Source organism: Hyla sarda, chromosome 1 (genome assembly GCF_029499605.1).
Source record: "Hyla sarda isolate aHylSar1 chromosome 1, aHylSar1.hap1, whole genome shotgun sequence".
In the NCBI taxonomy this organism is placed as follows: domain Eukaryota; kingdom Metazoa; phylum Chordata; class Amphibia; order Anura; family Hylidae; genus Hyla; species Hyla sarda.
This window is the reverse complement of record NC_079189.1, coordinates 106462633-106484698: the sequence shown is the minus strand read 5'-3', so window position 1 is coordinate 106484698 and position 22066 is coordinate 106462633. Positions and strand designations below refer to the sequence as shown.

General features: G+C 39.0%; 1 protein-coding gene and 1 long non-coding RNA gene across 11 annotated transcripts in view; one reads left to right on the top strand and one right to left on the bottom strand.

Moving 5' to 3' along the window:
* LOC130357035 (uncharacterized) overlaps positions 1–22066 on the top strand; it is a 143144-nt gene that overhangs the window by 9888 nt on the left and 111190 nt on the right. The gene's annotated exons all lie outside the window — the stretch shown is intronic.
* Positions 1–22066, bottom strand: part of FAT1 (FAT atypical cadherin 1) — a 251511-nt gene that overhangs the window by 172167 nt on the left and 57278 nt on the right. For all 9 annotated transcript variants that reach the window (XR_008889074.1, XR_008889073.1, XM_056559286.1 and 6 more), the window contains exon 2: positions 5044–8332. Coding sequence is in view for 7 of the 9 variants with exons in the window: in XM_056559286.1 (XP_056415261.1) it covers positions 5044–8308 (3265 nt within the window). In the remaining 2 variants the exon portion in view is untranslated. The remainder of the gene's footprint in view (positions 1–5043; positions 8333–22066) is intronic.

Sequence of the window (22066 nt, the reverse complement as noted above, 5' to 3'; positions counted from 1 at the left end):
CCAATCGAATTTACTGTAAGTTCGCTCATCTCTAATCCCAACCATAAACTGCAAAAGAAAATACCACTATAGAGCAATCGAGCAGCACGGGCATAAAGTGGGCAAACAACAGCCTCATACAGATATCTAATAAAACCTAAAATCAGTTCTATATCAACTCAAAATAAAACTGCTATACAGTTAATATCAGGACAGCTATACGGTTAATATTAGGACGGTTAATATTTGCATTAGATGCTTCAGCAAGTATTGCAGTTGGACCCCTAAGGCTGGCACTTATGATGGCACCCCAGTAGTGTCAATCCTGCCTGGGAATCTTATAGGGGCCATGTTTGCTGTGTTGCATAGTTAAAGGGGTATTCCAGGAAAAAACTTTATATATATATATATATATATATATATATATATATATATATATATATATATATCAACTGGCTCCAGAAAGTTAAACAGATTTGTAAATTACTTCTATTAAAAAATCTTAATCCTTTCAGTACTTATGAGCTTCTGAAGTTGAGTTGTTCTTTTCTGTCTAAATCCTCTCTGCTGAAACGTGTCTTGGGAACCCTCCAGTTTAGAAGAGGTTTGCTATGGGGATTTTCTTCTAAAATGGGCAGTTCCTGAGACAGGTGTCATCAGAGAGGACTTAGACAGAAAAGAACAACTCAACTTCAGAAGCTCATAAGTACTGAAAGGATTTTTATTTTTTTAATAGAAGTAATTTACAAATCTGTTTAACTTTCTGGAGCCAGTTGATATATATAAAAAAAAAGTTTTTTTTCCTGGATAACCCCTTCAATATGGTTGAAAAAAAAAATCCAATTTGAAGCCTTTTAAAAAAATAAAAAATAAAGTCTTTTTTACCATATCCCCATTAATCTATTTGTTTTTGATGGAATATTAGCACATCTTAGAATCAGCACTAGAGTACAAGGTACTAGCAACTATATTCCCCCAGAGTGTACTGGCAAAGCAGCCAGTGGTATGTATCCCTTCTGTATTATACAAAATGTCACCAGCTGGCAATAATGGCTGGCACTAGTAAGCCAAAACTATTCTGAAACCCCTAGAAATTGCTGTACTGGCACAACAATATTAGAAAGAATTATATAGGAAAATTCCAGTTTTGATTGGAGTGTCTCTATAATGGAATGGCAGAAATAGCAATCCACTAATGTAATATTATTGGAATCACTCTCTGTAGCCTTGGGAGCTTTCCAATAATAACATTGAAAGTTGAGAGGAGTCTTAAATTTCCCATAGTTGCCCTTAAGAACTATGTTCCGAGAATAAACTCCAGATTATGGATTGTTATCGCAGTGACTACATACATAGAGAAATGAGGAACAGTCTGGATTTTTCAAAAATTTCCCTTGATCAAGTATGAGAAAGGGGCGTGGTTTTGGTTAATTTGAAAGAATATATGATATATATATATATATATATATATATATATATATATATATATATATAAAAAAGAAGGTAGCAGCACTCCAATTTAAGGATACAATATAGCTGGGTACAACATCAGTGCGGAGATCCTTGGTTCTAGGTCTCCGAATAGAAGATACACAAAAGAAAAAGATCACTGCAGCACTCCGATGCCAAGGCTTGAGAAAGGCTGCATTGTTGTAGCTGAAACGTTGCTATGTGTGGGTTGATAGAATAAACACTATCCACTTTTTTCATCACATCGGAGTGCTGCAGTGATCTTTTTCTTTTGTAAATATATATATATATATATATATATATATATATATATATATATATAGAAACCAAAAACAGGCGCAGCACTCCAAAAAACAGTGTGATTTAATATCTCATGTCAGCATTACAATGTTTCAACTCCTCCTGGAGCCATTTTCAATGGCTCCAGGAGGAGTTGAAACGTTGTAATGCTGACATGAGATATTAAATCACACTGTTTTTTGGAGTGCTGCGCCTGTTTTTGGTTTCTGTCTATGGAGGACTTTGATCGAGTCTTTTTTTGGACGCTGGCACCACCATTGTTTGCTGGACTAGATACCGTAAGTAGTGCTGCATTAATTTGGGACTATATATATATATATAAAAGGCTGCCAAGTGTAATCCCAGCCTTAATAATACAAATTTAATAAAGAGGTATTCTGAGATTAAAAAAAATAAAATAAGAATTGGGCGGGGAGGATGGTATAGAATAATAATAGGCCAATTACTCACCGGATCAATTCCCCAGTGCCACAGCTCATGTGGTTCCTCCCGGCCCTTGCCTAACGTTCTGCAGCAATGCTGTGCCCATAATCCCTTGTAACCACTACAGTCTATCACTAGCCCCAATGGTTTCACACCATATACCACTAAGGCCAATGACTGGCTGCAGACAATGCTACTGAACAGTAAACATAGAGCAGTGTGGACCACCAAAGTCGTGGCGCTAAATCACAGAGGGGTATCAGGTGGGTAATTGGTCTTTGTCATTTTATGGCATTTCCCCCCTTGGCTATAGTTTTGTCACCTCGGAAAAGACCTTTATAAACTTCATAAACTAGGGTCATTTTGTATTTAAATAACAAGGGCCTTTTTCATGTTGTGCGTATTGCTTTAAACTATATGCAGGAGGGGAGTTGGTGGCATTTATATTTGTTACATGTTGTCACAAAAGACAATACGGGTGGGGACAAAGTTCCATCTTTTTACCTGCCACCCTACTTCACTCAGCAGGATGTTAAAGATTCCCAACCCACAGCAAAACAAACATGTTTGTTTTAGATCAAAGGAGGCTGAGCCGTGGAGAAAAAGCTATAGAATTTAAACACTGATAAAGTTCACAACAAATTCACAATAAATAGACTGAAGTTAGTCTTTGAGATAACCACGTTTCATTCTTTGCTTCTCATGTATGGAAAAAAACGAGAACATGTATTCCTGATAATCTTCCGACTATAATTTCCTGTGCTTTATCTTTCCAAGTCAGAATGAATAAATGTTAATAAATATAGGTGTACAAAGATTTGCCCACTAAATAAGCATATGGGATTTACTGAAAAATAAAGCAAAATTATTTAGAAGAATCAATTTCTTCTGTTTAGGTAATAAAATTTCACCTAGAGTTTATCACTTGTAATCTAAATAGATCCAAAAATATGTACAACTATTGTTATAAGGATTGGAGTTTTCTTTTTCACTGCCATAAAATGCAGCTTCAAAAATTCAGACTTTGATTTCAATACCAAGGGAAATTTTGTAAAATATATATATATATATATATATATATATATATATATATATATATATATATCACTAAGATAACATATCCTAGATATGATTTATGAACTAATCGTATGAAATACTTTCGTCTTTACATAGTCAAATCAAATTTATCAACCCATGGAGGTCTGGATATGGAGTCACACTCAAAATCAAATAGGAAAACCACACTACAGGCTGATCCAACTTTGATGTAATGTCCTTAACCCCTTAATGCGTACCTGTCAGATCAAACAAAAAACCTTATATATATATATATATATATATATATATATATATATATATATATCACTCAGTACCTAATCCTGACCGTGTACATCTAATTTGTATGTGTCTAGCACCTTTATTTGTTTTTTTATTACACTTTTAATATTTAGCTCACTAGTCTGAATTCCTCTCAAAGGGAGGGGGTGTGGCCTCACTGTGCAGGTCTCCGCCCCCTCCCTCAGTATTCTGTCTGCTCACATCTCCCCTAGCGTTAGCAAAACTACAACTCCCAGCTTGTCCTCACTGACAGTAATGGGACACAAGCTGACAGTGGGAGGATTTTTCCTCCAGCTGTGAGTCCTGTGCCCACAGCTGTCAATCAAGAAAGTGTGTCCATGACATAGGTGATGATGCATGGACACAGCAGGACTAGTATGTGTCCAAGCAGGCAGGGTGGGGCAGTAGTTTGACTGCCTTTTTCTGTATGAAATACTGAAAATTTTCTTATGAAAGCAATTGTAAAACCTATTGGTTATACATGCTTTACAACATATCAAAAGTTTTTGTATCTGACAGTGCCTATTTAAAGGGGTACTCAGCCCCTAGACATCTTATCCCCTATCCAAAGGTGCTGTGTGCGTAATGACGGGCGATACAGGGGCCGGAGCAGTGTGACGTCAACAGTCCATATATAGTGAAAGGCAAGTGGAAAATTATTCACTTAAAAGGGATACTTTAAGGGCTTAAAAAATCCTAGCCAGGCTGCTGGCATATAATAAAAACTTGGACTAACCTACCGCTGCTCCCTTGGTGCTCCCTTGGTGCTCCCCCAGTATCACTGATCTTGTACTTCACTGAGGTCCTCTCCCTGGTCAACGTGTCACTCTGTTGCTCAGTTATTATTCTGCCTTGGCCATTGTTAGGCTGAGCGACAGATTGAGCCCCGGCACTGGTCTACTTCATCAGTATGTCACACAGCATGTCAGCCTATCACAGGCCGAGGAGGGACATTGGTGCGGACAGTGATAAGTGACAGTATGAGGAGTCGACCACCAACAACCAGGAAGAGGAGTGCACCAATGGATGAAACAGCGATACCGGGGTATTAGGGCAGTTGTGGTGATACCAGGTCTTTTTCATATATGCCGGCAGCCTGGGGATGATAGGTAAGAAAATGTTATACCAGATAAACCTTTTAAGTCTTCCAAGCTTGCTGAGTCAGCTGGCACCACTGTTTTGTTGCAACATTATATATGTATATATATATATATATATATATATATATATATATATATATATATATATATATATATATATTTGTTATGTTGTTCTGTCTCAAAAATAGGCAGAGCCTTCCAATTCTTAAAAAGTAACAAGAAGCCTCAATATATGCACATTTCCATTTTTACATTTCTGGCTTATTATACTGGGTCAAACAACTTCACAGGAACATTTAGTGGAAATTATGAAACATCTTCTCACAGTTCACAGTAATGGGACATATGTAAATATACATGTGCAGATTATAAAAATTACACTTTTACTTCAAATAAACATGAAAACAATTTCTTTTTTTTTTTTTAGTCTTACCTTTTTCTTCATGAATGGTAAAGACTCCAACCCCAGATCCATCCCTTATGGAGTATCTAATTTCACCATCCCGTCCTGAATCCTCATCATGAGCGGACACTGTCATCACAGGTGTTCCTATTGGGACATCTTCTCTGATCACTGCTTTGCTGACAAAATTTGAGAACAAAGGTGTGTGCAGGTTTTCATTCACATCAACAACTTCAATAGTGATGTAACAAGTTGATGACAGAGAAATTGGTTTTCCTCTGTCCTTGGCCCGGGCAGTCAGATTGTAAACTTGTTTTTCTTCATAATCTAACTCTTGTATTATCCTTACTGCTCCACTTAGTTTATCTACCTCAAATTTTCCATCACCATTTTCCAAAAAGTTATATCGAACTTGACTGGCAAGCCCCACATCGGGATCATAGGCATCTATCCAAGTCACGAGGGTTCCTACAGGAAGGTCTTCTCGAACTTTAACGTGGTAGTTGGATGGAATAAACATTGGGGCATTGTCATTTACATCTATAACTACTATTTTTAGAAAGACAGTAGAAAATAATTGGGGTTCAATGTCTGCTTGGTGTCTGGCTTCAATCTTTAATAAATGCATATGCTGCTTTTCTCTGTCTAGAGGAGTAAGTGTTTTTACTATTCCTGTCACACTGTCTATTGTAAATATATTAGTGTCTGTAAGAATGGAGTATCTTACTTCACCATTAGTTCCCAGATCTCGGTCAGTCGCTTCTATTTTAATAAGTACTTGATTTCCTTCCTCATTTTCCTTGACCTCAACATTGTAGCTCTCTTGTAGAAACTCTGGTGCATTGTCATTGGCATCAAGCACTCCGATGTCTAAAAGGTGCCAGGTAGATTTTTGTGGTATTCCAAGGTCATAGGCTGTGATATTCAAAGTGTATACGTCTTTCAGCTCCCTGTCAAGTGGAGAAAGAATTTGTATCCAACCATTATCCATATCTATTGTGAAACAGCTATCATCGTTCCCTCCAGAAATAGCATACACCAACTTGCCATTGAAACCAGTGTCAAGGTCATTTGCTTCCATATGTATTATATTTGTTCCCACAGCTACATTCTCCTTGACAACAATCCTGCTAGGAAGTGTACTTTTAAATTGAGGGGCATGAGTGTTTGCAAAGTGGGTGTCATAGTATGCTTCCTCTAGTGATCCACGATTAAACAACTTGTTGGCTTGTAGTAGTTTCTCAGCGAGCATCTTGGCAACTCCAGTTTCCTCGCAATTTAAGTGAACGGCCTTCCGGCTAGAAGTTACAGTAATATTAATATAAATTGATTTGGCCAAGTGTTCACCATCCGTAGCTGTAATCCTCAAACTATGAAAGGAGACTTTTGCTCCAGGGCCTTCTGAAAGAGACTGTTTCAAAGACAGAACACCAGAATTGGGGTTCAGTGTAAATAAATTTAACTCATTTCCAGATTCTATTTGGTATGTCACCAACTGAAGCTCATCAGCATCAATAGCAGAAACAGTGGTTATTTGTTCTCCAATGCCAAGATCTTTAGGGACTGAACTTTCACAGTTTATCTTCTCAAACAATGGTATATTGTCATTTAGATTATTTAACGTCACTGTTATAGGGGTTTCAACTTCTCTTCGATAAGGCAGACCCCAGTCTGATGATCTAATCTTTAATGTATAGACTCTTGGCATTAGCTCATAATCTAATTCTTCTGCCGTGCTGATCACTCCTGAAAAGCTATCAATGACGAAGGGTACAGGATTTACATTGGCTATGCTGTAGGTGACATATCCATTCTCTCCTTCGTCATGATCAATGGCGCTGACAGTAAGCACATGACTACCTATAGGCACATTTTCATCGACCACAGCTTTATAGGAGGTCTGAGTGAACTCGGGGGCATTGCTATTCATACCAAGCACTTTGATGATCACTTTTGTGGAAGCTTTTTTATCACTTGTCATAATATCCAATTCAATGTGGGTAGAATATTTTGCTTTTAATGGGACTAAAGTTGCAATAAGGCCAGTGTTGGGGTTTAAAGTAAATCTGTTTTTGTCTGTTGTATGTCTAAAGGCATATCTTAAATGTGGGTGACTTGGAATAGCTTTCACCATAACAATGGGTGTATTGGGAGGAGCAAATTCATTTACTTCAGCCCTGTAAACCTCTTTTTCAAACTTTACTGGACCGTGTTTAAATTGTGAAGATTTGATGTGGATGACATTCGGGTGTGAAAACTGTGGTGGAGAGCCCTTGTCTTTAGCTTGTAGGGTCAAGTTGAAACCAAACGGGTGGGCATCCCAATCAATATCTCTTACAGATACAATCTTATATTCTTTACTTCCTGGAGAAGTCCTGTTAGTCCTGAAGTACTGTAGAGAGTCCCCTGCTATAATGCTTAAGGAAGCAATTTCTCCATTGGTTCCTTCATCCTGGTCATCCACAGTTACAATTGCATATGTCAAATCTTTATCAAGTTCAGAGGGAGTGAGGGCAACAGTAGAGATGACAGGGGCATGTAAATTAGCTTGTTCCACGTGAATAACTAGTCTAGCCATACTGCTAATTCCACTGCTTCCATATAACTTCATCCCTCGGTCTACTGCAAGAATTTCCATGTCATACTGCTTGGTCTCTGAATAGTCAAGCTTGCCAGTTAGTATAATAGCACCGCTAGTTGGATGAATAGCAAACATATCAGTTCTCTCTTTAAAGCTGTAATAAAACATCCCATTGGTTCCAATGTCAGCATCTGTTGCACTAACTTTAGCAATGCTGCTCCTTATTGCTGTGTTTTCGGGCAAAGAAACACTGTACAAAGTTGGTGAAAACAGCGGCCTTAAGTCATTTGTGTCTAGTACCTGAACTCTAACTCTTGTGCGTGCTTCAGCATACGAGCTCTTCTCCACTGCCTTGACAGAAAGGAAGTAGTGGTCCCTTACCTCTCTATTAAGAATTGCTGTGTTACCACCCTTGGTACGTATCCTCAGAAAACAAAAATCCCCTAAGACGTACTCTTCTGCTTTAAAAAGGTTCTCATTGTCCCCAGAGACTATTTTATATTTTATGTCCCAGTTTGGGTTTTTAAGATAAATACCCATTTGTTTAGGGTGGCCAACATATGTCTTTGCAGCTGAGTTTTCATAGATAGTGGCATTGTACTGATGCTGAGTAAACTGAAATAATGCGGAAAAATGCAGTCCATGGCTTTCATCACAGTCACCAAAATGTTGCAGTAACATCAATAAGAGTAGCGAGGTCAAGTATCTCCCCATGATGGACGAAGTTCACAAAATCACCTGGAAAACAAACAAAAAGACTTTAATATAAAGAACACAATAATTATTAGTTATAATATCTTTATAATTCTGGTCTAACATTTACTTTGTGTTTGCGCTTTAAATTGACAATGTTGGATGGAGACCACAAAAGGTTTATGATTAATTATATGTGAATCATTTACCAAAAGATTAATTTCAGAACCTTGGAGTGATGATATCTGAACCCCAGACACACCACTGGGGGTAGAATGAAATAAGGTTATATCATTAAGACAATCAATTGCTCACGCCACTGGGTGCCGCGCAGCAAATCAACTGCTGCCATTAAGCCAATATAATTCTAGGTTCTAAAAGACTCTAATTTAATTACCATGGAACCTAACTATGCTATGGGAATTTAATATCTATTATACAGATACTCTGAGGGTTTTATGGAAGCTGAGATTATGAGCCTATGTATCGTCCCATGCCAAGTCAAACGGCAGCGCTATCTAAATCTCATATCTTTTAATATACAGGCTGGAATAGAGACACTACAGTAAAATATTGCAGACCATTTGCATTTCTGCAAATTATTATAACACATATATGTAAATGTGCCTTTGTTAGGACCATAAAGAACTGATTAAAGGGAACTTAAGATGACTTTTATGCTGCCTGAACCACGAGTCACTGGTGTGGGCCTGTCGGCTTCTGCCTGGCTAGCTGCTCTTAATTGATAGATCTCTCCTTATACCCTAATAGGGAAAGATCTATCAATCAAGACTGGTGGGATGAGGAAAAGCTGCCAGGGATCATCCAATAACGTGGTTCAGGCAACATGAAATGAATAATAAGTTTCCTTTAAATACAGATTAACTATAGATGCAGGATAAGGACTTGGTAATATAAATGAACAGCGGAGGAAGTTCTTAGGCACAGTTCCTCAGCAGATAACTAGGTTATTGATTTTTACTCTTGAAAGAGCAGACTCTTACTTGAAAGTCCTAAAATTATATCAAAAGCTAATGGGCCGTAAAGTGACATAGTAAAGCATACTCACCTTACCCGAACCAGCTCCGATGTGCTTTGTCACTTTGATTATCTATGCTGATGATCATCATAAATACTGGGAGAATGCATGATCCGGTTAAATGAAGAGCGGCACATGGGCAGATCAAAGTGGCAGCACTGGACTGGGCGAGGTGAGTACACTTTGTTATTTGACTGTCTGGCTTTTTTATTTTTTTATTAAAGTCAAATACCTCTTTAAAGGGGTATTTCGGGCAAAAACATTTTATCCCCTATCCAAAGGATAGGGGATAAGATGTCTGATCGCGGGGGGCCCGCTGCTGAGACCCCCACAATCTCCCTGCAGCACCCGCATTCTATGCGGGTGCTGAATCTCCAGTTTCGGAAACCTCCGGGTTTCCGGAACTGGGGACATGACATCACGCCATGCCCCCTCCATTCATGTCTATGGGAGGGGGCGTGAATAGACATGAATGGAGGGGGCATGGCGTGATGTCATGTCCCCAGTTCCGGAAACCCGGAGGTTTCCGAAACTGGAGATTCAGCACCCGCATAGAATGCTGCAGGGAGATCATGGGGGTTTCAGCAGCGTCCAAGCTGAACCCCCCCCCCCTCCCCCGCGATCAGACATCTTATCCCCTATCCTTTGAATAGGGGATAAAATGTTTTTGCCCAGAATACCCCTTTAAAGCTTTGATAGCATCCTGGTTTCTTTCTTAAACAGGGAGAGCATTCTTATGTAAAATCACAACTGAACATTTTTGCTACATTCCAAAAAAATGCTAAAATCATATAGACAACTTTGAAATGAAAAAAAAAAAAAATAATAATAATAATAATAATAATAAAAAATGATAATTATTATTTGTTCTGCAACCATTTTTGGATCCAATAAACAGTTGCTATCACTCTCAGTATATGGGCAGTGTTACAACTGGAGAGCAAAGAAGGTCTTTTACATATTTGCACATAGGTATAGTGGATTATCATCTTGTCTATTACCCCTAAGAAAACACTGTATGCATGAATTATAATGTGAGTAATGATAAAAATAATTCAGTGATTCAGTGTAAAATGTATCCTGCACGATTCTGAATCTTCAGTAACATTACGTCTGAATAACAGATTGTTACCCAAGCTATATTTGCCAAGTTGCAGCATTAACAAATGATGGTACTGCCAAGATTTCATGTCATCTGCTCATTTCAAGTTTGGCTTTCATGCGCACAAACCAATCCCGGTTTTATCCTCACGCTGAATTTGATCATCTATAAGATTTTAAGCAGGATGACACCTGTGGGCGATTGTTTTAAGTCAATGAGGAATCTAGAAGATTCTTTGCATGTCTTCAATTAGGCCAGTTGGGGAGTTTTCCCCTAAGATGTTTATGTCATCTGTCTAAATGAGAATGTAAAGTGGTATACGAGAACAAAATGAATAGAAAAAAGGCTAGTAAAACTTTACTACAGGGATAAATTGGAGCGCCTTGTCAAGACAAATGCTGCAATTGTTTAGAGCAGAGGGGAAAAAATGAATAGGACCTCTAGGGAAATGATTCACAATGTACATATACCTACCAATTTTAGTGTCAATTGTAGTCTTAAATCAGTCTACCTACTTGTCACATTTAACAATGGTTAACGGCTTATTGACCGATTCCCTGTGTATGCTTTGTACTTTCTGTCAGTACTCAGGGGGATATTAGAAAATCTATGAAACTTTCTCTTCTGATGGGAAAAGAGAAAACGGTGCCTCTTCATTTAACTAAAGGTCAATGTTGGTTTAGGCTCACATGAAGGTCTGCTATAAAAAAGAAACTTATGTGTGTTCATGCGCTTTGCTGACAAAGAACATGAACAATTTAATCTGGAAACAGTAGCAATGTCCAAATCACCTGTAATATCAACAATAAAACCCACCTGTCTGTTCTCCTTATATCTTCAAAGAGGGAAGAGACAGGAGGTGGCTTGTATCTCCAAGAACATAATGATAGGGCAGGTGAAATCCAACATGCCAAACCCCTCCCCCTCATGAAATCTGTTGTAGGGGGGGGGTGGGGTGGGGAGATAGAAGGCCACCATACACACTAGATGTTTGGCCAATCTGGAGGGTTGTATGGCCAGTTTAAAAAGATGAGACCTACCTACCCTGGACAATACAGTTGTTAAGTAGATGGAATGTATGTCTTGCTGTCCTGGGTAGAGATGTAATTTATAATTTCTGGGCCTTAAAGGGGTACTCCCGTGGAAAACTTTTTTTTTTAAAAATCAACTGGTGCCAGAAAGTTAAACAGATTTGTAAATAACTTCTATTAAAAAACCTTAATCCTTCCAGTACTTTTTAGGGGCTGTATACTACAGAGGAAATTATTTTCCTTTTGGTTTTATCTGATGTCATGACCACAGTTCTCTCTGCTGACCTCTGCTGTCCATTTTAGGAACTGTCCAGAGCAGTAGAAAATCCCCATAGCAAACATAAGCTGCTCTGGACAGTTCCTAAAATGGACAGCAGAAAGCACTGTGGTTATGACATCAGAGAAATCCAAAAGGAAAATAATTTCCTCTGTTGTATACAGCCCCTAAAAAGTACTGGAAGGATTAAGATTTTTTAAATAGAGGTCATTTACAAATCTGTTTAACTTTCTGGCACCAGTTGATTTAAAAAAAAAAAAAAGTTTTTCATGGGAGTACCCCTTTAAAGGGATACTTCGGTGGAAATTTTTTTTTTTTTTTAAATAAACTGGTGCCAGAAGGTTAAACAGATTTGTAAATGACTTCTATTTAAAAATCTTAATCCTTCCAGTACTTATCAGCTGTTGTATGCTCCACAGAAAGTTATTTTCTGTCTGATCACAGTGCTCTCTGCCGACACCATTGTCCATATCAGGAACTATCTACAGCAGGAGCAAATTCCCATAGCAAACCTCTCATGCTCTGGACAGTTCCTGACATGGAGGGTTAGGGAGACAGAGGTGTCAACAGAGAGCACCGTGGTCAGTCAGAAAAGAAATTCAAAAAGAAAAAAAAACTTTAAATAGAAGTAATTTACAAATCTGTTTAGATTTCTGCCACCAGTTGATTTAAAAAAAAATATTTCACGGACTACCCCTTTAAATATGTATATTTTGTATACCGCTGTATTCGTATATGGCAGAGAGGCTTCTATTCCCCCCCCCCCCCCCCCCCCAAGATACTATGCAGATGCAATGACTGCCTTAGCACCAACTACAGCTACATCCCAAATCCTTGGTTACAGTATAGATTTATTCCTGAGATTTGTTTCAGTTACCAATTGGTGAACCTGACTGTCAGATGCATTTTGACTTAGCTATTGTATGTTAAAGGGGTATTCCAGGCAAAAACTTTTATTTATATATATCAACTGGCTCCGGAAAGTTAAACAGATTTGTAAATTACTTCTATTAAAAAATCTTAATCCTTCCAATAGTTATTAGCTTCTGAAGTTTTCTGTCTAACTGCTCAATGATGATGTCACGTCCCGGGAGCTGTGCATGATGGGAGAATATCCCTTGCATGATGGGAAAATATCCCCATAGGAGCTGGACAGCTCCCGGGACGTGAGTCATCAGAAAGCAGTTAGACAGAAAACAGCAACTCAACTTCAGAAGCTAATAACTATTGGAAGGATTAAGATTTTTTAATAGAAGTAATTTACAAATCTGTTTAACTTTCCGGAGCCAGTTGATATATAAAAAAAAGTTTTTTGTCTGGAATACCCCTTTAAGGTAACTTATGCATTTTCAACATTTCTATATAGTTTATAGTCTCGTTATTAAAAGTTATGGAACATCACTTTCTTATTCAGTAAAGGTTGTAAAGTTTTTGAACATGCGTTTCAGATGTTCCAATTTCTCAGTCATCATAGTGATGGATACATATATATTATACAACAGCAGAGCTTTCCTCAATGGCAGGTCCACATAAACAATAGCTCACTACGGTGAAGTCAAACCCTTCCCTGCTGTTCTTTTATGACTTGATACTACTGGAGATTTGATACTATCTCAATAAATATTGCATTTATATATCTTTTGTGCTCACTTCCTAGGAATGCTCTCTATGAGCATAATAATACAAAGTGCAGTGTTACATTAAAGAAACAGCTCCTGCAAGGATAAAAGTAAATCCAAGAAAGCAACATGTTTAATAAAACAATATGTGCATGAAATATACAGGGATGAAAGTGCGTGAGAACTCTCAGGGTGAGGCTTCTCTTTGTAAGATGCGATGCTGAGAGACACAAAGACCTCTGGCTTTGGAGTATGTGTATGAACTAGGTCCCAATGCGGTGGATTTTCTAAAATTAATAAAATTGTTTAAAAGAGTTGCTGTTCGTCTAAGTTCTACACATCTTTGCACAATGCTGTGCTCGCCAAAGGAACAAATTACTGAACAGTGACACATGGACATCTTAAGGAGCAAAGGCACCATCAAAAGCATTCTACCATTTAAAGCTGGTCATACACATTAAGATCTGCAGAACCCACTCATTATGGCAGGGTTGTCTAACCATTAAAGGAGATCTGTAGTGCAATATAACTTATCCCCTATCTGAAGGATAGGGGATAAGTTATAGATCGCGGGGTCCGAGCACTGCCCCCCCCCCCCCCCCGCGATCTCCTGGATGGGGCCCCGGCAGTATGCTGGAAAGGAGGCGTTCGGTACCTGCATGATGCGGTGACCGACACCCCCCCTCCATGTACCCAATAGAGATACATGGAGGGGGCGTATCTGCCACGGCTTTCTGCCGTGGGGTGCTTCAGTGCTGGGATCCCCTGCAATCTATAACTTATTTCCTATCCTTTGTATAGGGGATAAGTTATGTTGCACTGGAGTACTCCTTTAAATGTGAATAGTCCCCTCTGACTTTGCCGGATGACAGATATTGCAGGAGAGAATGGTCAGAGAAGCAGAACAGAACATGCAAGTGCATATCAGGATTGTGGGAGTATCCAGGTTACAGCTACCTAAAATGTATGGGCAGTTTAAAGGGGTACTCTGCTGCTCAGTGTTAGGAACAAACTGTTCCGAACACTGGGAGCTCGTGACATCATAACCCCGCCCCTTCATGACATTATGCCCAACCCCCTCAAGTCTATGGGAGGGGGGGTGGCAACCATCACGCCCCCTCCCATATACTTGCATTGAGGGGCGAGGCAGGATGTGACATCATGATGGAGCAGGGCTATGATGTCACAAGCTCCTGGCTCCAGCGTTTGCAACAGTTTGTTCCAAATGCTGAGCAGTGAAGTACCCCTTTAAGAGTATATCTAGCAACAAAGCAAAAAACAAAAAAGCAAGTCTCACTCCTAAAATTCATAAATAAATGTTCAAAGACCAGCATGTGTGAACCCACTGTGTTATCTAACCAGTTTGTCCTTGGGTCAATCCTGAGGGCATTGTTTTAGTGGTCCCCTGGTTTTGCTGGAGAGGCCCTCCTCTAGGAGTTGTCCTGATATAGGTAGAAGATAGACTGGTGGGTCAAGAGACACTGGTGTGAAGTAGCAATGGTTTAGGCAAAGAGAAGTAAGGGTAGAAACTGAGGTCTGGGCTGTCAGAGTACATTCATAGTCAGTAGTTAGGTATCTGGCCATGGGTAGCAGCACAAGTCAAATGGAAGGGTGTAGCAAGATACAGAACAGCTGTCAGGGACTGGTCGGGAAATAGGCCAGGTCCAAACACAGTTATAAAACAGCATACACATGAACACATTCAAGAGACACTTGCAAGATAGAACCTTCTAGCTCAGTCAGGGTGTGGCTAGTAAAGCTGCCTAATATATCAGGTGATTAACAAGGATTAGCAGGGAAAGGATGTGAGTGCATCTGAAGGAAGGGACCACATGCACAACCTTCAGGCATAGTCAGAAGCAGCAATAAGAGCATGGCAGCAAGAGAGAGCATAGGCCTTGTCATGTAAAGCGAAGGTAACCTGATGGATGTACCCATAGGGATAAGCAGGGCACCGACGGGATCTGACCACTGGAGTTACAGAATTCGCAAATATGTTTTCATGCCACTGTTTCCAATAATGTTTCCCTGACTGTTTAAAGCAAAAGATAAATCTCCTGTAACTACCTCAGTGTAGGCCAATAATAATAAATAAAAAAAATGCTGTACCTGCATCTCTAGAAGAGTTATCAAGCACAAGGCTTGAATCACTGTCTATGGTACTTCCAAAGATGGCCAAGTGCAGTGCATGGAGTTGCATTGTGCATGCATGAACTCCGCTCTATTTGATGTGAGACTTAGCAGTCTTGTTCTTTGAAAAGGAGATAAATGTTGATGTTGGGACAACCCCTTTAAGGTAGCCATACAGAATAGATAGCTTGTTTTGCCCACACATGGCCTGATCCCTCATACACATGCATGCTTGGCTGATGTGTATGGACTGCCTATTTTCATTAAGCAACATATCTTTAATGTACTCCTTACAACATTTTTGTTTTCTTATATGTTTGAATTTTTATGTGAAATAGATATGTACCATAGGTTGTCCAGTTTGTAGTGTCAAAGTCACCCATGTTGTAATTTCTTTATTCAACAAAGTTTGCTCTTTCCCTTGATAGAGGATTATTTGCGCCATATGTTTAGCTATAATAAAGTTGGTGTCTTGTGGTGTCATTAGTATATTTATGGTACTACTCTTTTATAATTCACATGAGATTCTTTGTTAGTGAGTAGAAAGATGAAAACATAAAGGAAAGTAAACAATAAAAAGTAAGCAAGAGTTGCGTAAAACAAATAGGCCTTTACCATGCTTCCTGTAATAATTTCCTATTGCATTTTCTACAACCGGTCTTGGGCTTCACTTTTTTCTTATAAGACCCAGTCTATTGATTTGTGCTCTTTCCACAAAAGCTTTGGCCTACAGCAAAGTGTCCTCTGAATAGATTCTGTTTTTTGGCAAACAACCAGTAAAATACTTCACAAAAGCAAATGAAGACAAATATTGCACTAAAATAAAGGTGAAAAAACTATTCCTCACAGTATCCCTAATAGTCCAAAATATACAACTGTCCAGACAGAAGGAATATATTATTAGTATACAAAAGCACAATGTGCTAAACTCAATCCAGGATTATTCTTTGCAGAAGTAAAAGTCATCAGACTCCTCAAATAAAGAGAGATCAATCCCTGTATGATCTCCTATGGTTATGTTTACTTCACACATGAAACCATACTTGGAGCAACCTAACTAACTATTCATAGAAAATCTGTAACAATATATAAAAATGTGTAACTTTTTCTATTATATTGGAAGGTAATATACTCAATCTTTTGGGGGCCTCTGATGTTACAGTTAAAATCAAGGTCCATACCTCACATTCAGCAAGAGCAAAGTAGTGAATCTACACACATGTATGATACAGGATTTTATTACCTAAAGAACTAAAAACAAAGACAAAGCTAAATTTTAGAGATGGAAAAGACACCATAGTGTAGAGTTCTGTTTTCATAATCCTGTTCCCGATGAATTTCTGACCATTACTGCCAAAAGGTGTACATTCCACCCTCTCCTGCAACACTTGCTCTCCCCTTTTGCCATTTGATCATCCCCTGTGGCATTTCACATGATTTTGTGGGACCCGCTATATGTTCTGTGACCGCCCACTCCCATTCACAACAACCTCATTACTGTTGACATTTCACAAGTTTTTTTTTATTGGGATCCCAATCCTGATGCAAGGCTCTACCACAGTGCCCGCATAACTGAGAAGTTCAGTATTAAGAAGTGCTCAGGCCTGATCATTGTCCTGGGGAATAAGCTATACCATAGAAATCTTAGGGCCCTATTACATGGAGAGATTATCGGCCTGTGTAATAGGGACAGCGATCAGCTGACTAACCAGAAAACGCTTGTCTGTCAATTTAACCTATCAAACAATCACTCATCGATTGCATATTGTCCTGTGTAATAAGGTATGTGAGACCAACTAATGATGGCAGTAAAGGGATCGTTCATCTGGTTCTCCTCACGTGATAGTCAGGCCTCATAACAAGCTTGGTAATTACGTCCCAATCTATGAGATTGCCATTTGTTTAGAGTCTTTATATGCCAATGTAATAGGGTCCTTATGCCCTTGGGGCCGCATATCAGGTACATGAGGGTATAATTTTTCCCCTGGGCCACCAGTTGGGCAGCACTGCTCTAGAAAATACACTGCTTAGACGCATACAGCTATTTACAGATAATAACTCTGTTAATAAAGATATTATTCGTTTGCCATAGCCAGCTATTTTCTACAACTTCCCATTCATTTGAATCAGCCACTTTTAGAAGCACGGACCAGTTTTCTATCCATAGAAAATTCTGGAACAAATCTATGCCATATGAATATATCCTAAAGATATATCTAAGGTTTCCTCCAAATATACAAAACATTCTAATAATGACCTGTCTTAATTTCCAGTGTGCTCAAATGTATTTGCTTTGTATGTCTGTGGAAAACTAGAATGGAAACTTCACAGAAACTGGTGTGACTGAATCAACAGGGACTGAATGTATAATGAACTGTAATCATATTATTATTACTATTATGTTAGCAATCAGAACTCTTATTGATTGTCTATATTTCTATTCATTGAGATGGAATAGAAAGGAAAGGCATTGTGCATGTAATCGATGCTTCTAGGTCAAAATCAGGTATAAAAACAAATTGAGAAAGAAAAACCAAAATGTGCCTTGACAAGACAGATACCAAAATAACTGTTGCAAATGAGATCGCTTTATGATAAAAAACAAAAAAAATGTCTTTGTTTGCATGCTCATATAGAGAAAGATATTAATCACAGAGTAGAACCACCCACTGGACTCCTAGGCCCAGAATAAGTAAATATTTAGATAAATAAAATACAAGTTATACTTTTCGCACAATACGATATATCATTCTGCTCAGCTCCTTCTGCTCTATAGCATGCTGTTGATAAATTGGATGACATTTTTATGGGAGAAGATCTCTTTAAGTAATTTACTGGGAGCCCTATACTCCTCCTGTATTCCTAATATAATTCCATAATATAACAATACATTTTGCTTACCCAGTATTTCTACAGCAACCAAATAACAGATAAGAGAAAAATGTTGTGTCTCAGTAATAAACAGATCAATACGCCCGACATAGCAGAGCCCGGGGTGTGGTATCAATTATTTGTTTACTGACAGTAACCATGCAATTCGACACAGGCTCTCTCAAACAGGAGGTTATTTGGTTGAGCAAGATAAGAAAAATGAATCACAATGTAATACAAAGCTGATTAGCAAAATGACAAAGTAAAACTTTGGGAGAACAATAAATATAAAGCTCTTAGAATGCTGTAAACTAAATGGGCACAATTATTAATGTATTTACTTTGGTTTTCTGGTATATAGTATACAGTCATAGCTGTAAATGTTGGCACCCCTGAAATTTTTCTAGAAAATTAGGTATTTCTCACAGAAAAGGATTGCAGTAACACATGTTTTGCTATACACATGTTTATTCCCTTTGTGTGTACTTTGGAACTAAACCAAAAAAGGGAGGAAAAAAAGCTAATTGGACACAATGTCACACCAAACTCCAAAAAATGGGCTGGACAAAATTATTGGCACCCTTAACTTAATATTTGGTTGCACACCCTTTGGAAAAAAATAACTGAAATCAGTCGCTTCCTGTAACCATCAATAAGCTTCTTACACCTCTCAGTCGGAATGTTGCACCACTCTTCCTTTGCAAACTGCTCCAGGTCTCCCTTATTGGAAGGCGCCTTTTCCCAACAGCAATTTTAATATCTCTCCACAGGTGTTTAATGGGATTTAGATCTGGACTCATTGCTGGCCACTCCAGTGCTTTGCTGCTATCCATTTCTGGAAGCTTTTTGACGTATGTTTGGGGTCATTGTCCTGCTGGAAGACCCAAGATCTCGGACGCAAACCAAGCTTTCTAACACTGGGCTGTATAGTGCGACCCAAAATCCGTTGGCAATCCTGTGATCTCATGATGCCTTGCACACATTAAAGGCACCCAGTGCCAGAGGCAGCAAAACAACCCCAAAACATAATAGAACCTTCACCATATTTCACTATAGGTACTGTGTTCTTTTCTTTGTAGGCATCATTCCATTTTCAGTTAACAGTACAATGATGGGCTTTACCAAAAAGCTCTATCTTGGTCTCATCTGTTCACAAGACGTTTTCCCATGAGGATTTTGGCTTACTCAAGTTCATTTTGGCAAAATGTAGTCTTGCTTTTTTATGTCTCTGTGTCAGCAGTGGGGTCCTACTGGGTCTCCTGCCATAGCGTTTCATTTCATTTAAATGTTGATGGATAATTTGCACTGAGCCTACAGGACAGTTTGAATATCTTTGGAACTTGTTTGGGACTGCTTATCCACCATCCTGACTATCCTGACGATCCCTATCCAATTAGCTTTTTCCATCCCTTTTTTTGGTTTAGTTCCAATACACACAAATGGAATAAACATGTGTACAGCAAAACAGGGGTGCCAACATTTACGGCCATGATTGTATAAAATATGGCTTAGGGGCCAAATTGCATGTTTGTGAAGCCACAGCAACCCTTTTTTTGTACACATATAAATGTGCTAGAAAAGGTGGGTTGGGCATAAGAGTTACACTAAGTACCAGAAAAGTGCTGAAAAATCAATCGAAGACACAGAAGATTTATCAACAATGTGTGCGCCCTGATGATGAATCTATTTCTGGCTGTACTGAGGGAGAGACCGGTGCACCCTTTGTTTGGTGCTTTTGAATTTGTATATTTTCCCCATTGATTTTAGCTATAATACAATAAATAAAGAATTGTAAGATGAATTCAACCTAGGCCTCAAGAACAGGACAGGGTAAAACTGTATGCATGGGATCTGTATGGAGGCACTAAAGTCCCTGGGGTTCTGTTCTGTGAAGCCTTCTGTGCAGATGTAAGGTGCTCCGTACAGTGCTGAATTAATCTAGCAGAGAATACCTCCATAATGCAGCATTCCATGGAGCGCATCATGATGTCTCTTAAAATGAAGGCATACAAAGGAACAGTAGTCTATGTGCACTATGTAATGGATCCTTACAATTCAAAAGTTGCATGGAACTTTAATATGCCTGGGTGCATGAGGCCACTGGTAAATTTTATCAGACATGCCTTAGGATCCATCACATGTCTGATGAACCTCAACATTATACAACTAAAAGCCAACAAAAAGATAATCAAACACATACAGCGGCTTTGACTTTAGTAGGCCTACTGTTGTCTATGAGTGACTACGTTTGGTATAAATATACTACTACACTACTACAGTCTACTACACTTCTTAGTCCGCAAATGGTTTCCCATAGTGTAATTACTAACAGAGCCAGATTACATTTAAAAACCCCTTCACATGCATACCATTACATGGGGAAACTTCTGCTTTTGACAGGAGCAATTTGCATCATTTCATATATGCAAATTAGAAGCAAGTGCCCACAGGGAGTGCTGATTATCTGTAGTGTCCAGAATTTATATCCCTTAAAGCACACAACACAGGGGTTGTAAATCAAATATTGAGTAATCTGTTTTGTTTTGCTGGGAAAATACTGTACTTATTATCTTAGTCGACTGCAAGACTTTAACTAAATTGGTGCAGTTTTCTTTAACCAAATGGAGGCAGTAAGCAGTAATAGGGGATGGAAATGCTGGGCACGAGAGGCAAAGTGTTCGAGTGACAAGCAGAGGTTTGCACATCTCTATCTAGGAGTGTATTAGGGAAAGATGTCACTTATTTCTGGTGGGGCATGGAGCAACCACAGGGACAGCCTTCTGTGACTACTTACCTAGCAGCTTTTATGTATGATTATGTATGAGTAAATCATAGTGTCCAGGCATCCCACTGCATGTATCTGTTTTATGCTGCCAGTGTTTTGGGCACCATGAAAGAGATGACAGGTTTCCTTTAATGGGTACACAGTAGACATCAGGATTCGGGACAAACAAATTGAATCTGACAAATCCGAATTTGTTACGAATTCCAGGAAAAATTGGATTCATAACGAATGTGAATATTGCGCGAATCACTTAATTAAAATCCATTTAATGCGGTCCAGGCTCCAGGGGCCAAGTATCTAAAATGGCGGATCCACATGTGAGCACATGGGGCAAGGAATCCTGGGAAGGCGCTAACAAGGGTCAGCAGGATAACCCTGGATCAAATGCAGCATGCAGCCTATCGGCAGCCAGCCACCCCTGTGATGTCACAGCCCTATATAATTGGCAGCCATCTTGCGGCCAGTCACATCAGCGTTCAGAGAGAGGGGGACAGACAGCGTTGTGTGTTGCACAGGAAAGCTTTTTTTACAGCAGCAATTCACCTCAAGCCCAAATCCAGCCTAGAGACACTGACAGGGAAGGGAGTGAGATTGAGAGAGAAAGTGCAATTTTGGGTGCAGTACACAGCGACTGTGTGCTGCAGCACTGGTGTGTCCAACAACTGAAAAGCTAATAGTAGCCAGCTAGTTAGGGTGAGCAGAGCACTAAAAGCGTATTGTCCTCTATTAAGTGTAACCTGTGTGTACATCAAAGTGGTGTACCATTTTGTAACTGTTAAAGTCTTAAGGGCGTAGATACTGTGAAAGGCCAGGCAAAAGTACACACCTGCTGTTGTTGTAGACAAATACTGTTTTAAGCATACTGGAGCGGATTGTCCTCCCCTCATAAGTGCATACCACATACCTACATCTAAATGGTATACCA